The sequence below is a fragment of the Brassica napus genome, chromosome A8 (assembly GCF_020379485.1).
Source record: "Brassica napus cultivar Da-Ae chromosome A8, Da-Ae, whole genome shotgun sequence".
NCBI classification, from domain to species: Eukaryota; Viridiplantae; Streptophyta; class Magnoliopsida; order Brassicales; family Brassicaceae; genus Brassica; species Brassica napus.
In genome coordinates, this window is record NC_063441.1 from 625,004 (window position 1) to 644,531 (window position 19,528).

Genomic DNA, 19,528 nt, shown 5'->3' on the forward strand with positions numbered 1-19,528 from the left:
AGATGAGACACCGTTGAGGATGATCGTTTCCGGTGGAGCAGTGTTGGTGTCTTCGATGAAGTGTTGGAGCTCGTGTCCGTCAAGCAGAGCTCTGACCTGTCGACTCCACATCACGTAATTCACATTGGTAAGCTTGGTAACACTTGACATGTTAACCGAGAGTAAAGTACTTTGGGGATCTTGTGTGTTGAACACAGAGGTTCTTTCTGCAGTTGATTCAGACATGATGTTGAGAGAAAGAGAGAATCAGGATGAAGAAGAGAAGAGAGGAGAAGAGACGGCGAAAAAAAAAAAATGGAGCCTATAGCTCTGATACCATATTAGGTTATGGAATTGCTTGACTTGTATTATATCGTAATAGGTACATATATATCAGAGTACATAGAGTAATAAGGAAAGCTAATATACAGCACTAAAGAGAGAGCCGTTAGTGCATAATCTTAGTATGTCTAATATATACTTTCTATATCTTCACAGAACATGAGTACTATATGTGGCTACTTGTCTGTATGATGAATGATCTAAGGCTTTTTATTCTGTGTGGGATTTATAATTATCTCTTGTACCAATACAGAAGCAAACCAACAACTGTTTTTATGCTTTATATCAAAAGCTCTTATGCACTTTAACTTCAATGATATTTCTCAAATTCCTAACCAAGCTCTCCTTTTTTCATCACTGGCACCTTTGACACTAACCAAAATTGGAAATACCCTGATTGATTTGGTTCTGATCTCTGTATATATATATATATATTTATGCCACCATATCACAGTGTACTTGCATACGTAGTACACGGTCACACAGTAAGTTTCTCACTATTGAATTGTTAGTACCATTTTATCTCAACATAATGTTGAAGAAAAGATTCGATTGAAGTGAATGAAAACATGGGGAACTAAAGTTGAAACTGCAACAACACAGAGAGTAGAGTTGTTGCCAGAGAAATCGAACACTAGTCACGTAAGATTGTTGCTACCACATGATTCTTGCTCCTCCAACGAACAACAACCTCTCCTCACAGTCACATACTTCTCAAAGCTGGGTTCCACCAAATCCGCTTTCTTCACAGTAGATCCGAATCTAAACTGGTTCAAATCAGAGCTGGTGGAGTTAAGATCCGCCACTGCTTCAACAATGGAGCAAGCTTTAGTAACACAAGACGGAAGACGACTAAACGGATCCTCCTCCTCATCATCATTACTACTCTTCCCATGGAAATCCTTAATGTCTTTCAGCAACAGCGCCGTGTAACTGCTCTTGTCTTCTTGGCTTGATTGCAACAACAATGTCTCTGGACTGAAATCGAAGTCCCTTGATCTCCTCAACGACCTGCTTCTGCTTATCACTTGTGGTTTCTTATCTGCATTTATCTTCTTCTTGTCTCCTTTTGTCGCGTTCTGATCGATTTCTCCCAGTGGCTTTCTCCGAGGTTGAACATTACTCATCGCAGCGGTTCTGCAAGCTTCTCCGATGCTTCTCTTAACAGTGACTCGTTTACTCGAGGGGTCCGTCGCGGGAACTGTAACAAACTTAATGTTGCTCGAAATTACTAAACTGCCACTAGGGTTTGTGGCCTGCTCCGATCGTTTTGCGGGAGACCTGCTCGCCCGTCTGCTTCCACCGGCGCCGCCGCCTCTTTCTCTTTCTCTGCTCGGAGTTCGTCTTCGCCTCTCGCGGGGCGAACCGTTCGCTCTCTCTACTCTTCCACGGTCACGATTCCTTTGAGGCGTCTTCCTTCTCTCATCCTCCACATCTCCGCCGCCGCCGCCTCCATGTGTCCTCTCGTTCTGGTCAAAATCGAAGCTTCTCTTTGAGCCAGAGTATCTTCTTGTTGAGTTGCTCCGACTTAGCTTCCCGCATTGTATCAGTATCGCATCGACTTCTTCCTTCGTACAGCTTGAGGTCCTCACCACTGGTTTCTCCACCGCTACAGAAGCTGAAACATCCTTAATTGTAGCATTTTCTTCTTCTTTCTCTACCTTCTCGGATATAATTAGTTTGGCTTCTTCCACTCCTGGATAAGGACTCTCCTGAATCTCAATCGCCGGTTTAACCGGCAGCTCAATCACCGGTTTAGTGGGTTTATTAACATCGGGTTTGACTGGATCTGGAGATTTAACATCACCACTGGAGAGAGGGATCGGAGAAGGTTTCTTGCTGAGACAACAACCCATTTGCTATAAAGATGAGTCTGAACCCCAGTGTGAGTGATTCAGAATCAAACTTGAATTTAATTTATTTTGATGAGAAAAATGGAACAGTGAGAAGAGTAGTTTTTTTGAAAATTTCCCAACGTAGATGCAATGGAGCCGTTAGACATAGGAAAGAGAAATCACTGCAGTCAATGTCGTATTGCCTCTGACTCTTTTATTCCCTTTTTCAAATTAGAATGCTTTTCTTCATTTTTTTAAACAAGTTTTGATATTGTGGTTTCCAATTCCAACGGCTATTTACATACATGTTCTATGGGTTTTGTTGTTAGGTAATGAAAACAAACTAGGGTATTGAATGGAAACATAATTAACTGCTGCAGTATGTAGTTTGAGATTAAGTTTTGAAAAAGATTTAAGTTTAAGGTTTATGTTTAAGATTTAGAATTTAAATGTAAATGTATTATAGTTAGGGTTTGTATTTGGGATATAGTGCTTGAGGTATATAGTTTGGGTAAAAAATTAGATTTAGAGTTTAAGTGTAATATTTGAGCTTAAAGTTTTAAAATATAATATTTGGACATTGGATTTAGCATTAGTATATATAATTTAAGATTGAGGTTTAGAGTATAGAAAAAAAAAACTAATATAGCCAAAAAAATTACGTGGCAAAATCGTGGCTATTAACCCTAAACCTTAAATTTGTGGCTAATACAACTAGCCAATGAAATAGCGTCGCAAAAACGCGACTAGATATATAGTCAATATTATTTTGTAGCTAAACCATTGTAAATGTAACCATATTTTATTACCTAACCATATTGTGGTTATTTGAACCACGATTAAGCTACGTTTGTTTTTTGTAGTCGTGGCTCTTTTTGAATTGTAGCTAGATCGTGGCTAAACCTTGGTTTTTTTAAAATGTTTTAGCCACGAATTTTTGGCGGCAACGACGTAATTTTCAAAGTTTTTTTTACTAGGATAACAGGATGGTTGGAAAGAGTTGTAGCTTTATATTTTTGTTTTATAAATAAAACTGTAGATTTTTTTTCTGTGATCGTAGATAATTTTGCTGTAGAATATTAGTTGTAGGTTTAAAAAGATTCAAAGACTTACATATAAGTTTTCTAAAGCAAAAAATAGGTGCTCTAGATTTATGGCTTTCCACAGCTAAAAATAAATAAAAAAGAAAGAAAAATTTGTAGCTTTAAAAAAATCTTTACAAAGCATGATTGCAAAAAATTTGAACTGTAAAAATAATTTAGGCCGTAGAGAGATCTTACAGCACTTCTAAAGCACTTGCCAATCAACCCCAACACCGCCGGAGAAATTAACAGTTACATCCTTTCAAGTTTCAATGGTGCCTTATGAGAAAGAATACTTAAGCTCTGACACTATTGCAAATGAGTCAACATCTGATGGAGATTGGACGTCAAACTATATCCAAGAGTATCTTAATATTCTCAAATTCATCGGACTGCCAAACCACAAGTCATGTCGAGAGTTGGAGCACCTTAGATGAGTTTAACGGAATATAAAACTGAAAACGGTCTATGAAGTGGAACAAGGTTAGTTGTTACACGACTTGGGAACAATATCATTAAGGTTGAAATCATGACAGATATACATGTCGGAAACAAAGTTCTCATTCTGAAGATTCAATTGTCACCCAACGGAAACATCCATCCATTAATGTTATGCAGGCACTAATACCTTTACGGTTGTCCTATGCAACAACAGTCAATAAAATTCAAGGGAAAAGTCTTAAACAAGTTGCCCTCTATCTACCTGGAAGAGTATTCAGCCATAACCAAATATATGTAGCTCTATCAAGAGTGATCTCACGTGAAGGACTTAAAAATACGAAACAAATTAGCAGGCGGAGATAACAAGCTCGGCATCAATAATATCGTTTATTTTGAAGTTTTTAAGAATCTCTAAAGTCAATAGGTTCATATGAAACCAAATAATCGGGATACATTTTTAATAACTTATTAAAACAGCTAATTTAACATTTCTTTTCAAAAGAGCATCCTACACCAAGGTTCATCATGCATCTTATTGAACCAAATACAGGATCCAAGTGTTACCAAACATTCTTCAGCCTACTGTGGAGAAAATATGGTCGTTAAACATGACAGGTCCATAGTTGAAAAGTCTGCTAAGGTATAATGCACTAGTATATTTTTTGAAGAAATCATGTATAAGAAATGTTTCTGAATATTTTGGATAGTGATATTCCTAATCATTTAGCTATTAGATGTACAATGAGAAAAATATGTGGAGATATACTTTTAGCTTTGTTAAATAATAATATAATCTATATTTATACTTCACTTTATTTTGAACCTTAATAACTGTATTTTAGAGTTTCCAATTTTTGTGGACTAAATATGTATATAACTCTTCGGTAAAAAAAAAAAAATGTATATAACTCGGCATGGAATAAATTAACGGATGCACCTCCTGTCCATACTTGCCACGTTTTTTTTTTTTTTTTTTGAAAGAAAGCCATACTTGCCACATTGCTGGTAGGTAACCACGACAAAGCTCAATAACTCTGCAAAGGTTTTAAATTGTTTTAAATTCAAATTACGTATTAAACGGTTCTTAATTTGACAAAAGCTGTCTCAAGAATGTCATTAAAATTTCATTTTTTTTTTGAAACACTTTTAAAAAGAGTGCAACACAAGGACTTTTCAGAAGATCATCCATCCTAGTACTATTCTCGCCCAAACACGTTTATAGGATCCGGTACATTAGTGATGATATGATCGCACCCCATTAAAATTTCGTTATATAGCAAAAAGGAATGAAAACTTTTCTAAGAGAACAAGTGAAAGCGAATAAAGCAGAAGCGTGAAAAATACTGCAAAGAAAAAGAAAAAAAATACTGCAAAGAAAACGACACCCATGATGACCATGTATGTATATGCTGGGGATTGTTGTCCACTACAGAAAAATACTAATATAACATTATTAATTTAATAATGGGGTAATCGTTTGATAATAAATGTGCTAAATATATTTATAATTTAAAAGTCAAAATACATAATAGTTGGCCAAATCTAAATATATATAGAGATTTTCATATTGATCGACATAATTAAAAATATTAATTTGCAAGTACTTCTTTATTTTCAAGATTTGTCTTCAAAATTTGAAAACAAAAGCTGTATATATGAAGTTCAAAAAAAAAAAAAGCTGTATATGAATTTTCCTATAACAATATTAATAATACTACCAATTTCATTCACTCAACTATCCGTTGACCAAATAAATGATTTGGTTTATTTTCAGATTGTGTTTCGAGAAAATGACAACAAAAAAGTTCTATTATGCCTTCGCCTTAAAGCATACTAGTCAATGATGCAAAGAAAATCATACTAGTCGATGATGCAATAATTATGATAATTTGATAACTAGTACCTCACAGTTCACACTCTTCACGCCGGACATAACCTTCCTCGTATATTTTACGTTTAAATTGTTGTAAATAAAAAGATATAAGGTCACCATTAAAATAAAAATAAAAATAAAAATAAATACGAAAAGAATGAATAGGAACAAAATGAAATAAATAAAAATGAATATTTAATATTTCTGTTCTATATCAATTTTGATAAAAAATATTTTTCTTCGATAATTTATTAAAATTCAAGGAATGACAAAGAATCAAACGCAACAAAAATTTTCCATAAATAGTATAATTTTTAAGGAATGAATAGGAATTGACTACGTACTCTACTTAGTTCTCTTTGTCATCATTTGGACCCAAAGTCTTCCATTCGCAGAATTAATGTTCCCTAAAATAAATCCACATTTAAAAAAAAATCCACAGATAAAATAATATGAAATCATTTTTTTTTTTTGAGCAAAATATTTACTCTCCGAACATCTCTAAAACTCAGCATATATAAATAACAACACACACACACCTTGTTTGTACACCATAATAACACAAACAAAACACATGGCTAAGCTCATTTTCTTCCTCGCCGTCCAAATTATCTTCCTCGCTGCCGTATCTTCCGCCGGAGACGACGGGGAAGACTTCGCCAGAACCATAGACACCGTAAAATCCTCGGTCTTCACAAGAAAGAGAAACTAACACATTTCAAAGTGTATTGGCACGACATCTTAAGCGGTCCAAAACCAAGCTCAATCAGAATCAAGCCACCGGTTACAAACTCTACCTCCTACTTCGGAGGAGTCACTATGTTCGACAACGCTTTGACGGCAACAGTTCAGATAAACTCCACGTTGTTGGGCCAGGCCGCCAGGGTCAAGGGTTTTACTCCGGAGCTGCTCAAAAAGAGTTTAGTTTTCTAGTGGGGATGAATTTTGCTTTTAAGACAGGAAAATACAACGGAAGCACGATCACAATTCTTGGTCGGAACCCTGTGTTGTCGAAGGTTAGAGAAATGCCTATAGTCGGAGGAAGTGGGCTTTTCTGGTTTGCTAGAGGCTATGTTGAGGCTCGTACAAAACTGCTTAACCTAAAGAACGGTGATGCTATTGTTGAGTACAGTTGTTATGTTTTGCATTATTGATGTTAATGATGTTTGTGTACTAATTCTCTTTTTTTGCATGTGGTGTCCGTGTGTGTGGTGGATTTGTTGGAGTAGGTTCGCTTATTTCAACTTAAATGATGTAATAATATTTATTCATTTGCAAGGAGCTTTTTTTCTATTTGCAAAAGAATCTCCACGATTATTTTTGAAAGAAAATGATGATATATTTCAGTTTTAAATTTCATTTTAAATATGTTGTTTATGGTTTCGGACCGACAACCTGATGTGGTCAACAAAGAGATCCAATGAAGGACACATAATTGTTTGGCATAATAAGTAAAACAATAATTTACACCCAAAAAAAAAGTAAAACAATAATTTATGCTACTGATATATAATCCTTTTGAGGGAAAAAAAAGGAAAGAGCAACTCTATTGCTAGTATTAAAAATAGTATGATATAAAAAATGAATTAGAGAATGAAGAAATATGCAATTAAAAGTACACTAAAATCTATAAAACACCATATCACTTGTTTAATTCCAGTTGATTTAATTCTTTAAAGTTTTCAAATTTAAATTAGTTATATTTTTTTAAAGTGGTTAGATTTAATAGTATAAATAAGTTATATTTTATTATTTTAAAGTATTTAAATATAATATCACGATAATTTTAATATTACAAATTAATTATGTTTAGTTCTTTTAACATTTTACAATATTGTTTCAAATTTCAATGTAAATTTTATTGAATTTATGTTATATAATTGTTTATATTCTGCTATTTGTTTTTCTACTGACTGAAATATAGTCAGTTAAATAGTTAATGATCTTTTTATTTAGAAATTATACAAAATTAAATATTTTATTAATATGTGCACATAAATCCAAAACGTGAAGTTTGTTGTGTATACGTTGAAGGAAATATTGATAAACGCTGTCATGTTTGTGAGCTTTTTAAGCGTTCTCCTTTAGCTTTCAACTCTCTCGTCCAAGAAGTAGAAGCTTCCCGCTCTCCTCTCATAAGATCATTTGGTGTCTATTTCCATGAACAATTCTTTGCAACTTCAGAATATTTGACTTAACCGCAGAAACAAAAACAGAAATGAAAATCTGCTTTTCACAATGGTGGTGGACTAAGATCAGACATGTGCATGAAAACTACAATCTTGCCAAATAAAATGACACTGATACACTCAATTGTTGATAACCATGAATTGTATATTAGGCGAAAAAGATAGCTCGAGACTTGAAGCAGAGTTTTGAGGATAAACCTGTCCAAAATTCAGGATCTTTCGGATTTAATAAGAGATTTAAAAAAAGAAACGATACAACCCACAGAGTTTTGTTCTCATGTCTTTTATCGCCCTAGTGAAACTTGTTGTAAGATGAAAGACTGTCATAAAGGCATTGAAATACCTGCAGTTTCATAATATGAAAAATGTTATAAAGACATTGAGCTAAGGAAACAACATGTCCATATCAAATAAAGCGTCCAAATACTAATAAACCAATTACTAATCACAATGAGTACGCACAAAGTACTATCAAACAGGGAACCAGATAGCAGTCATGAAGCTACTAAATCATTTAGCCAAGTTCATCCGATGATATAAGCAAAGCCAACATAATCTATCAGGTGCTGCTAAATTAATCAGCTGAGAACACACTATGTACTCTCCCTATCAAAAGTAGAACGACGCCTTCTTGCCACCATATAACCCCTAACAAAAATGTCTAAGCAATGACACACGAACAAGAGAATGTGAATCTTCTTCATACACAAAATGTAACAGTTCATCACTCTTTAAATGCAATAGAAACCTCAATATAGATAGATAGAGAGAGAGGTGGAAAAGGACAAACCTTGAGGAACTAAACCCCAGCTCATAGATTCAGCAGACAAGCTTGATACCAATCTAGCAGATGCTACTGCACTGTGTAACGGAAACAGCGACACACAGCTACTCAGCTCCACTGGTAATCTTCTGTTACATAATCAAATCCAAAATGAAACTAAAGAAAGCTTATTGATTGCTAACTAAGATTATGAAAAAACCAGAGTTTCATTATTAGGAAGAATATGTGTTTTGTCCATTAACACTGACCTGAAAGATTGGTTGATACGGGAAGTTGCTGCCGATGGTAATGAAGATTTAAGGGGAGAGGGTATGGACGAGGCGTGAACATTCGTCGTCTTGCTAAGCCTCTGGGTTAAAGAGTGTATCTTTGATGATAATCTGCAGACTTTAGAAGACGCCATCGTCGAGGAGTGAGGAGAAAATCAGATTGAGATCGGAGTTTTTAGGGTTTAAGATTGCTGGGGATAATTACGGGTCGGGTTGAGTCGGGTCAACCCAATTGACTAACTTACTATCCAAAATAAGGAAGCTTAACGAAACGATGTCGTATCAAGTATTAACCAACAAGAGTAAAAGGTTTAGTTTTAGTAACTTGGTTGGTGGCTATCGACTAACTAACGTGTCATTTGATCGATGGCATGGTGGTACATTGCTCAACCAGACAGCCGCTACTAAAACTTGAATAATCGTTTTGGCTAGGCTCTCTGATACTATTTACTTTATAAGTCTCTGGTTGTTATTCTTATATTGGCAATTTAGGCTATTGTAATTTTGTTTATATTGTAAACTTGAAAACGAAATTGTAAACAATATTTGATTAAAATTTAATTGGTTGATTTTAGATTAAAATACTATATTGACATAAGAGTATAAAAGTAGATTTTAAAAACTTTAAAAACTAAAAGCTGAAAGTTTAGAGAGTTTTAGAGATATTATCAAAAAGTGAAAATCGTGCATGTCTCTCTTCGTTGATAGTTGGAGTATTTATAGCAAATGATACTTGCTTAGTGTTTTCTTGATATGTGTCTTCTTCTGTATGAATGGTGATGACACTGAGTGGTGCTGACATTTTAAATGGTTGATTGATTAAAAAAATTATTATTTTGGTGCGGAAATTTTTCTATGGATCTCATCTGTCGATTATCATGACTGCTGAGTAGTTTCTTCGTAATCTTATTTAATTCAGTGTTGCCAGTAGTAAACGGAGCATAACTTAACAACTAACACCTAGAACACTTAATCAAATACCTATAATATTAATTAAGCGGTTTAGACATTTATAAATTATAATATATTAAATTTAGATACTAATTTATATTAAATATCATTATTCAAAAGTAATAAATTTATATTATAAAATTATCATAAGATTTTGTACTATAATAATTATTATCATTTATAAATAATGTTATTATATTTTTTATTTTTAAAATTGTATTTGTCTGAGCGACTTAGAGTGTGATTGTTTGACACTTCTAGCGAGAACATTTCAGCTGAAAACATAATTATTCTCATTTTCACTAAAACTAAACCAATCAGGTGAAAAAGCATTTTACATATTTTACTCTGATTACTGTAGATTCAAAGGTAAAATCATTTATTTTGTTCCTTACAGTTTTGGTGGAGGAAAAGTGTTGCGCTGGTTTCCACTTTCTGTTTGTACCTTTATTACATTTTTACTCTGCAACTTTTACTCTCATTTCTTCTACTTTTTGTTACTCTAATTACCAATGACACCCTTAGAAATAATTTGTCACCATTTTAAGGGGTCTAACACATAATAAGTGTTTAAGAGGGGCATTTAAAACGTTTTTAGAACACTACTAAAACTTTTCTTCAGCCCAACTGTTTTTTGTAAAAAAATTCCATTTAATAGCATTAAAAAAGAGTGTGACAAGACGATACTGTGATAACAGCCGTAACTGTTCAGCATCCGGAGCCGACGGACTGGTCGGAGAAACTCAGCATCAAATGGCCCAGCGATGGTGACATGTTTCCTAAACTCAAAATAGATAGTAATAAATTGGACAAATCTTCTAAAACAAGTTTTTATAACAAAAATAGCACAAAGAAGAAAATGATTCGAATAAATTTTATTAAAAAACAAAAGACTAAGTTTTCCTTTATGCATAATACATTTGATATAAATAAATATTTTTAAACCAAATATTTTTATCATTTTAATTTTTACATACTAAATTCTAAATTCTACACCATGATCCCCAAACCCTAAACTATTTCCTCCTCAAAATCTAAACTTTAAATCTACAGATTAATTTATTCAAGAGATATATGGCTTTTCTCTTTAGTGAAATTTATTTTTGTCATTTTATTATTTGTTTACTATTAGAAGATATTTCTCTAATAATTCTTGTTAGTTATTCTGTTATTTCATCATTTTAAAAAAATCCATCAAAAGCCTGCATTGGGGGTGTTATTGAAACATATATTTGGTCAAGTAACAAAAGATTTTTTTTTGTTAATTAATGACTTTTTTGGTTTATCAAAACATATTTTAGCATTTGTTTCTTCATGATTATTCAAATTTGAAAGTAGATATTGAATCACGAAGTGTTACGTGTTTTCTACTTTATGATTTTGTTATTTTAAGTTTTATACATGTTGATGATGTGTATTAAAATGCTTTTTAAATCAGATATATATTTCTTTACACTTAATAATATTTAAACAGAAAATTTTCTTAAAACAGTATTTCTTCTGTTTCATGAAAGTGTAATTTTGATATTTTTGCATAGAATAAGAAAGTGATTAAAATGCATTTATTTTTTTAATAAACACATTTATTAATTGAGATAACTATAAATATTTATAAAATTAAAATATTTGGTAATTTATATTTATTTTAAAATAGGTATAAATTTCATAGAAATTCTAAATTAACAATTCTTTTTATAACAAGAAAAGTTATTAATAACCGTTTTATGAGACGAGACATATGGAATATTTATTAAAAGATGATATGCTAAATTACTCCAAAATTTAAATCTTACTCTAATCTCAACCTTATCTATACTATTATTTGCGAAGTAAATTTTTGGAATCGAGCTCTCACGTTAAAAGTTAGAGTGGTTAATATCTATACTACCCTTAATGAATTTTTATATATAAGTTATTTATAATCAAAAACGAATTTTGTAGTATTAATATTAGATTTATATGTTATATTAGATAACTGATTATGAATTAATATAATAAATTGTCAAAAAAAAATTATGCGAAAATAAGATAACTCTTAAATATATATTATGTTGTTATCTAGAGGTAATATTTTTATCTATACTATTATATAATTAAAAAAATAATTAAAAAATATAATCAAAAAAATATAATTAAAAAAAGATAATATATATATATATATATTGTATAGTAATCTGAAAGAGTATTTTAGTAAAAAGTTAAAACATAAATTATATAATTAAATATTAATCAAATTAATTTTTTTACTAAAATTATGAATATAGTGTACAAAGAACTTTTAAAAAATTATGAAAATGTTTAAGCCCGCGTCGCGGGCAAAACACCTAGTAAATATTAAATTATAAACTCTAATAACTATACACTAAATCTAAATATTATAATAAAAATTATATTTTTAGAATTTTTCCTTATATTAATTTTTTATAATAAAACGTTGGTTAGTGTTATTTGAATAATTTTCTATAACACTAACGCACTCATTGGTTTAAATTTCAAAATTTCAAGGATGTTTTTAAATCACAGACTGTTTTGACAAATAAAGAAGAAACCATAAAAGCTGATTTCATATTTTCGCGCTTTTTCTCCTTGTTTCTACCTGAGCAGCATTTATGCTGCCTGCTCTCTAGATTTTCTACACTGTCTTGTTTCCATCTCTATAAAAGTGCTTCTGATGTTAAAAGCAGAAAATTTTCAAGTCAGACAAAACATAGCAACATCAATGCTTCAACTGAATACTACTACTAATTAATAATCTTCTGTCTTCTTCAAGTGAGATAATTAATAAACATAGCGAAACCATTGCTTGTTTTCATGGCGGTGAAATATATGAATGCTTAGCTTGGTGAGAAATTCTGAAACAAGAAATAATAGTGTCCTTGTGATGCAGGTTGTACATAATGTATACACATTTATATATCTGATTCTTGATGCTTTTTTTTGTGTATTCAAGAAATGATTTAATTTAATTTATTCATCTATTTCCATAGCTATCCATTATTTTTGCAAGTCTAGTTATTTTGGCAGTTTCTTTAAATCTTCCGTTTCAAAAAAAAAAAATCATCCATTTCATTCTCTTACTGTAGGTGTGATCTTGAAGATTTGGCAAATACTGTTGAAAGTGGACTGAAGCAGAGATATTTGATTTTTTTTTTGTTGCCCTTTCTCTTGTGGAAAGGGTTAGATCCACCACAAGTGGAAGAGGCTTCATTTCCTCTGTCTGTTTCTTGAGAAACATTGACTCAGTGATTTGACAAAAAGAAGGATAGGTTAGAGTTATTGGAAAGAGAGGAAAAAGTGTATCCCTTTGGATCCTTTGGAGATTTCAGCCTAAATTATTGAAAGCCTACAATGAGTTTTGGATTCATATAGCTTCAAAAAGCTGGTGTGTAATCTCAAAAGAGGGAGTTTTTTGGCTGAGGGCTTTGTGTTTTATGTTTTGAAGTTAATGTGATTCAGTGAGAAGAAAGTGGTGAGTGAGAGGTCTTGTCATGTCTACAAGTTTTGTATCCATCTGCAACTCAAGCTGTGTGTTTGGTTTGGCCTTGTCTTGATGTCCAACTTGCCTTAATAATGCATTCATCATTACAAAATCTCTACAGGTTTCAGTAGAAATCAATCTTCTTAAAAGAGAGATAGGAATCTAGAGAATAGTTATTGCATTTAAGTCTTAAAATGATCAGAGGAAAACATGAGAAGAGACCAAGTTCTAATGGGACTGAGAAGGTTCTTGTTGCTGTTAAAGCATCTAGGGAGATTTCAAAGACAGCATTGGTTTGGGCTTTGACACATATTGTTCATCCTGGAGACTGCATAACTCTTGTTGTTGTTGTCACTTCTCACAATGCTGGTACTACTTTCTCTTCTTTGGTACTAAGTCATGGAGATGTACTTACCTATGTTTTAATCCATTGTCTTGTTTGTTTAGGTCGAAAGCTTTGGACTCTCCCTAAGTTTGCTGGAGACTGTGCAAGTGTTCATAGGAAACCACATTCTGATGCAATCCCTGAGATAAAAAGTGACCTCACTGATACTTGTTCTCAAATGATTCTCCAGCTTCATGATGTCTATGACCCAAACAAGGTTACTAACTTAGCCCATTACCAAAACATTAAAAAAACAGTTATTCTCATGTTTTTATTTTTTTGGAAGGTTAATGTTAGGATCAAAATTGTTTCTGGATCACCATGTGGAGCTGTTGCATCTGAGGCCAAGGAATCACAAGCAACTTGGGTAGTTCTGGATAAGTAAGTACATAAATAATAATTTCATTCTTCATTTGTTTAGTTTTTACTCTCTCTTTGTGTGGTTGAAACGGTTCTTTTACTGTTTTACAGGCACCTTAAGCAAGAAGTGAAGTGGTGCATTGATGAGCTACAATGTAACATTGTGGCCATAAAGCGTTCTCAAGCAAAAGTTCTGCGGTTGAACTTGGTCGGTTCACCAACAACAAAAGATGCAGTGAAAGAGAACAAAAGCAGGTCGTTAGGTTCTGTTGGAGCAGTAGTTACAACTCCTTTGAGCAGTCCTGAGGTTGGCACACCATTCACAGGTACAGAAGCTGGGACATCATCAGTGGCTAGCTCTGATCTTGGAACATCATCGCCTATTTTCACAGCGGAAGTGAAAAAGGATGATACTAATGCTGCTCAAGAAACCAAGATTTCAAGGCGCAGTGATTCTGAGACTAGTGGAAACATAAGAGGAGCAGTTTCACTATCACGAAATGCTCCTCCGGTTCCACCTCCTCTCTGCTCTATATGTCAGCACAAAGCACCTGTATTTGGAAAACCACCGAGGTTTTTCTCTTACAAAGAGTTAGAGCTTGCAACAAAAGGGTTTTCACAATCTAACTTCTTGGCAGAAGGAGGGTTTGGATCTGTTCATAGAGGTGTGTTACCTGAAGGACAGATTGTAGCGGTAAAGCAACACAAACTAGCTAGTACTCAAGGAGATGTAGAGTTCTGCTCTGAAGTAGAGGTTTTGAGCTGTGCTCAGCATAGAAACGTGGTTATGCTAATTGGTTTCTGCATTGAACAAAGCAGAAGACTCTTGGTCTATGAGTACATATGCAATGGTTCATTAGACGCTCATCTATACGGTAAAAACTCTTAAACCAGAGTTCATGAGCTAGTTAACTTGTCAAACACTTAACTCACTGTTGATTCAGGTCGCCATAAGGATACTTTGGAGTGGCCTGCAAGGCAGAAAATAGCGGTTGGAGCGGCTCGAGGTCTTAGATATCTTCATGAAGAGTGTAGAGTGGGCTGCATTGTTCACAGAGACTTAAGGCCTAACAATATACTAATCACTCATGACTACGAACCACTGGTAACAACAACAAAGTGTACACTTTAGTTTCATATAGTTGCTTGATTCTTATCTTTTTCTGTAAGGTTGGAGACTTTGGTTTAGCACGGTGGCAGCCTGATGGAGAGCTCGGTGTAGACACACGCATAATAGGAACTTTCGGGTAAAATCTAAATCAACATTCTCTATCTCAAAAGTTCTACACCTCCTTCATTACTTACTATGCTTGGTTTGTTTAGCTACTTAGCTCCAGAGTATACTCAAAGTGGTCAGATCACAGAGAAAGCTGATGTTTACTCATTTGGGGTTGTACTTATCGAGCTAATCACGGGTCGTAAAGCCATGGATATCTCCAGACCAAAAGGACAACAATGTTTAACTGAATGGGTAAACACTGCAAACTTAAAAAGGTTTCTTGTTTCTCAAGTTTTCTTTAAGCTCATTTTAGGGTTTGGTGAGCAGGCTAGGACTAGATTAGAAGAGTATGCGGTTGAAGAGCTGGTTGATCCGAAGCTGGAGAAGAGATATTCAGAGACAGAAATTATATGTATGATTCATACAGCTTCATTGTGTATACGCAGAGATCCGCATGTGCGTCCTCGTATGTCTCAGGTAAAGCAAATCAAACACACTCTTGAAGCTTGTTTTCATTCTTAAGTCAAGCACTCTATTCGAGACAGTGTCTCTTTTCTTTGTTGAAGGTGTTGCGTTTACTGGAAGGAGACATGTCAGTGAATGAGAGGTTTAGTGGAAGATTATCGACTGAGAGTCAGAGATCAGTGAGATAGTTATGTACTAATGATGATGTTAATGACTAAATAACGTAACTAACCAACAAAACATGTTGTCAACAAATTGTTCTTATGTCTCTCAGTCACACAAAACTATTTATGTTATCGTCGAGTGAGAGAAGTCAGAGATTAGTGATAATCTTGTACTAAATATGTTAATGATTAAAATAAAGTAATCAACCAACAAAACACACATTGTCTATAAACTGTTCTTATGTTTCTCAATAACACAAAACTAGTCATGTTTTGTGTTTTCCACTAAAGTAAGGGGTTCCTCCTTCGCCATGCAATCCCAGGAATCAGACTGGAAGCTACTTAGTGGAAAACTATCTACTGAGAGAAATCAGAGATTAGTGAGATAGTTATGTACCAATGATGATATAAATGACTAAAGTAACATAATTAACCAACAAAAAAACATTGTCAACAAATTGTTATGTTTTTCAATCACACAGAACTAATTATGTTTTGTGTTTCCATTAAAAACGTCGTTTAAAGAAGATTATCGAGTAAGAAGTCAGAGATAATTATGTACTTATAATGATATTATGACTAATAAAGTAATTAACCAAGAAAACACATTGTCAACAAACTGAACAGAGTAAAAGAACGTTCTCATGTTTCTGACAGTAACACTCAAAAAAGAACAACAAGTTCGTGTTTGGTTTTATGACGAAGGGTACGACGTCAGCCCCGAATATTCACTCGCAGCCACAGCTTCTTCATCTAAGAACAGATTATCACTCCTCCTAACCGCCGCGTGGACCAGAACCAACACAACAGCGGTCAACATCGCTCCGAGAACATTCGCCGTAGCGTGCGTGAACAAAAGCATAACGACGGTCAAAACCGAGAGACAGATCATGACCGTCCGATCGTCGATCTGGCGGTTGAACACCACGAGAGGCTCGTCGCGGAGGAAGTAGAGGAAGATCCAGAAGACGACCAAGATGGCTAAGACGAGGAGCGAGGTCGGGTGGTAGATAAGACTTAGGAAGAGGATAACGAGGACGGCGATGACGTAGTTTGCTCTGAAGTAGACGAGGTTCGGCCTGATTTGATGCGCTGCTTGGCGCGTAGTTCGTCAATGGATGCGGTACTCGAGATCAATCGGGGGAGATGGATGAGACGAAGTCGGAATGGTGCCGTAGTTCATCATTTTCGTTCACGCGTCTCTTTCAGATTGCTTGAAAAGTGAAATCCCTGAGAAACATTACAACATTGTTTTGTACACGCATGTCAGTTTAAGCATGAAATTCTGAATTGTTAGAAAGTTTCCAGAGTCAGAATCATTTGTTAGATTATAACATTCAGCTTGTTGATTATGATCATTTTTCAGATTTCCCAATTTTGAATTACTAAGAATCATGTTTATTGTATTATTTTTATTTACTATGTTATACCATGCTTATATTCTTCTAAAATGATCATTGGATTTGAATTTTAATTTTAGGATTTTGATCAAATTGATAGTATTATTTAATCGTTTCTATGTACATTTCTCCTTACAACAAGGTTTTATGGTAGTATTTATCTTATACCTTATATGTAATTATCATATGTATTATTCATTATTTCATGTTTATGAATATTTGTAAATTTTAATGAAAGATAGTGACGATTTGTACTATCACATATTAATTTACTAAATATTTAAGAAAGTACCAAATTTTCTGTCATGAATATATTCTCATATTATTTTCCAATGCACAAAATATGTCATGTACGTTTTACTATTCTATATGAACTTTTTCTATTTTTTACTGTGTAATATAAACCTACTTAGATATAAACACAATGAACCTGAACTCATGAAACACATGGTGCCTTGGTTTAGAGGTTTTGAAGGACAAGTATTGCGCCTAGATAAAGGGAGATACAAAACCAAATGTGTATTTCAAAAAATTGATGATGAGAGTATGTGTTACGGTCTTGCCAATGTATATGACAACGCGGGTGTATGTGAGAATCCTGGAATTAAATGTTGGAAAAGAAGGGCTTTATCAAGGTATTTATGGTTTCCTTACTCACATAAGTAATTTTCATTTATCTTTGTTTTAACGGTTCACCTTTCTGGAGATGTTCTCTAGAGAAATCTCTGGTACAAGCTTCCAATTTCAGATCAAATTAACACCCAATAACATGAGCACTGCTGAGGAAAATTTGCATATAGCTTTCTGTTTCGAGTTGGCATTTTCTACAACGAGAATGTATATCTTTAGCCCGAAGGGGCTATAGCAGGATAGAAGTCTCCACTAGAAAGTAAGCAAAAATCCAGATTCTTCTTACTCATTTCTTTCTTAACCATAAATATATAATAACTTCTACATCGGATTTCTTGTAGTAATTGAGGAGTTTTACAAGTACAAGGTTACTCAATATTTGTTTTTTTTTCCTCATTGCTAACAATGATTTTGTTTTTTTCCTCGTTACTCAATATTTGTTTTTTTTCCTCGTTGCTAACAAGGTTACAAAGTAAGAAAAAGCCAATGATTTTGTTTTTTTCCTCATTGCTAACAATGATTTTTTCATCAAGTGTTATAGACTTGTTAGATCTACCTTTCTTTCATCGTGTGTTAGATTTGGTAGAGTACAATTTTTTTACAAAACTTTATGTTAGCAATATGCTAGAATTAGATTAGAAACTATTTAAAGTAATATACTAGTGATCTAGGTTAATTTATTAATTATCAATTAGTTTGGATAAATTTTAAGTTAGAATTCCTTAAAAGTGATAAAGAAAAATAAGCATTGTAGTTTTGATTATGCTATAAATTGATTAAGTAATGGTACATAATTTAATTCACACGATGCATAAAACTCATGGATAAATCCATTCCCAATTTATAAATGAAAGCTCTTGAAACCTTCAGAAAAGAATATTTTATTTAGTATACAACGTTTCACCTTTCCAAAAAGCTGTGATGGAAAATTTTATAGAAGAACCATTAAAATTTATATTTACTTAGATAATCATATCAATTTGTTGCATAGAATATTAAGGGTGTAATATAGATTATAGTTAAATGGAAGACTTTATTCTGTTTTTCTCATTTCACTTGGTGTTCAAGATTTTTATTTTTTCTTTACATTTTAAGATTCTTATATTAGTTTCAACTTCCAAGTATTTTTTTCTTTCTAATTTCTCTTTTGGTTTAATCAAATAATCATCAAAAATTACAAGAATATAATTAACATTCTGACATAAGAAAATGTGTAGACGTACTTAAAGAATCTATCAGTCATATTCTCTTACAGCCATCATAAATATGTGTTAACTATGAAGAGTTCTAGGTTCACTTTCTCATCCATTTGAATCGCCACCTCCATTTTTGGTGTTGCTTAGCAGATCATTTTTTTTTCATATTTTCCCAATTTTGAATTACGAATAATCATGTTTATTATATTATTTTATTTACTATGTTATACCATGTTATATTCACCTATTATTCTAAAATATATCTGATCATTGGATTTGGATTTTAATTTTTATGATATTGATCAAAATGATAGTAAACAACTTCTGGAGCCAAAAGCTAACAAATTGAAATTCAATTCCTAAGAAACAAACTACAGCAACAAGGCTATCTTAATTAAACCAGAAAACAGATCAAAGACTAAAAATCAGCACAAGGGGGGAAGGCAGACTGATAGATGTGGGGGCATGTGCACCCATAATAATTTT

At 33.2% G+C, this 19,528-nt stretch overlaps 3 protein-coding genes and 2 pseudogenes across 5 annotated transcripts; 2 read left to right on the forward strand and 3 right to left on the reverse strand.

Annotated features, from left to right (window-relative positions):
- Positions 1-751: 751 nt before the first annotated feature.
- On the reverse strand, positions 752-2,692 carry LOC106450253 (uncharacterized protein At1g65710-like). Its single transcript, XM_013891899.3, has one exon. It carries the CDS (start codon positions 2,175-2,177, stop codon positions 960-962), a length of 1,218 nt encoding a protein of 405 aa, XP_013747353.2. The 5' UTR covers positions 2,178-2,692; the 3' UTR covers positions 752-959.
- A 2,638-nt stretch (positions 2,693-5,330) lies between these two features.
- Positions 5,331-6,845, forward strand: LOC106375384 (annotated as a pseudogene).
- Positions 6,846-7,763: 918 nt separating this feature from the next.
- LOC106375369 lies at positions 7,764-9,003 on the reverse strand. 2 transcript variants are annotated; one of them, XM_013815268.3, is made up of 3 exons: positions 8,774-9,003; positions 8,532-8,650; positions 7,764-8,084 (listed from the first exon to the last, which is right to left on the reverse strand). In XM_013815268.3, the coding sequence occupies exons 1-3, from the start codon at positions 8,926-8,928 to the stop codon at positions 8,065-8,067; spliced, it is 294 nt and encodes a 97-aa protein (XP_013670722.1). In that variant the 5' UTR covers positions 8,929-9,003; the 3' UTR covers positions 7,764-8,064. The 2 variants fall into 2 exon arrangements, with proteins under 2 accessions (XP_013670722.1, XP_013670714.1); XM_013815260.3 differs by having other exon boundaries at positions 8,532-8,653; positions 8,774-8,987.
- Positions 9,004-12,361: 3,358 nt separating this feature from the next.
- LOC106375361 (inactive protein kinase SELMODRAFT_444075) lies at positions 12,362-15,972 on the forward strand. Of its 2 annotated transcripts, XM_013815248.3 has the most exons (9): positions 12,381-13,592; positions 13,671-13,825; positions 13,895-13,989; positions 14,080-14,843; positions 14,913-15,073; positions 15,139-15,215; positions 15,292-15,439; positions 15,515-15,664; positions 15,754-15,972. In XM_013815248.3, exons 1-9 carry the CDS (start codon positions 13,418-13,420, stop codon positions 15,838-15,840), a joined length of 1,812 nt encoding a protein of 603 aa, XP_013670702.2. In that variant the 5' UTR covers positions 12,381-13,417; the 3' UTR covers positions 15,841-15,972. The 2 variants fall into 2 exon arrangements, with proteins under 2 accessions (XP_048594376.1, XP_013670702.2); XM_048738419.1 differs by having other exon boundaries at positions 12,362-13,989; positions 15,292-15,664.
- A 538-nt stretch (positions 15,973-16,510) lies between these two features.
- LOC106360004 lies at positions 16,511-17,002 on the reverse strand (annotated as a pseudogene).
- Positions 17,003-19,528: the final 2,526 nt, after the last annotated feature.

What these genes read in the sequence shown, in the direction of transcription:
- LOC106375361 (XM_048738419.1), top strand. Translation starts at nt 13,418, where the DNA reads ATGATCAGAGGAAAACATGAGAAGAGACCAAGTTCTAATGGGACTGAG. An exon ending in CTCATGACTACGAACCACTG is followed by an intron (nt 15,074 to 15,138) that starts GTAACAACAACA and finishes TTTTTCTGTAAG; the next exon opens with GTTGGAGACTTTGGTTTAGC. An exon ending in TGCGTCCTCGTATGTCTCAG is followed by an intron (nt 15,665 to 15,753) that starts GTAAAGCAAATC and finishes TCTTTGTTGAAG; the next exon opens with GTGTTGCGTTTACTGGAAGG.
- LOC106450253 (XM_013891899.3), bottom strand. Translation starts at nt 2,177, where the DNA reads ATGGGTTGTTGTCTCAGCAAGAAACCTTCTCCGATCCCTCTCTCCAGT.
- LOC106375369 (XM_013815260.3), bottom strand. Translation starts at nt 8,928, where the DNA reads ATGGCGTCTTCTAAAGTCTGCAGATTATCATCAAAGATACACTCTTTA. An exon ending in CGTATCAACCAATCTTTCAG is followed by an intron (nt 8,654 to 8,773) that starts GTCAGTGTTAAT and finishes ATTATGTAACAG; the next exon opens with AAGATTACCAGTGGAGCTGA. An exon ending in CTGGGGTTTAGTTCCTCAAG is followed by an intron (nt 8,085 to 8,531) that starts GTTTGTCCTTTT and finishes ATGAAACTGCAG; the next exon opens with GTATTTCAATGCCTTTATGA.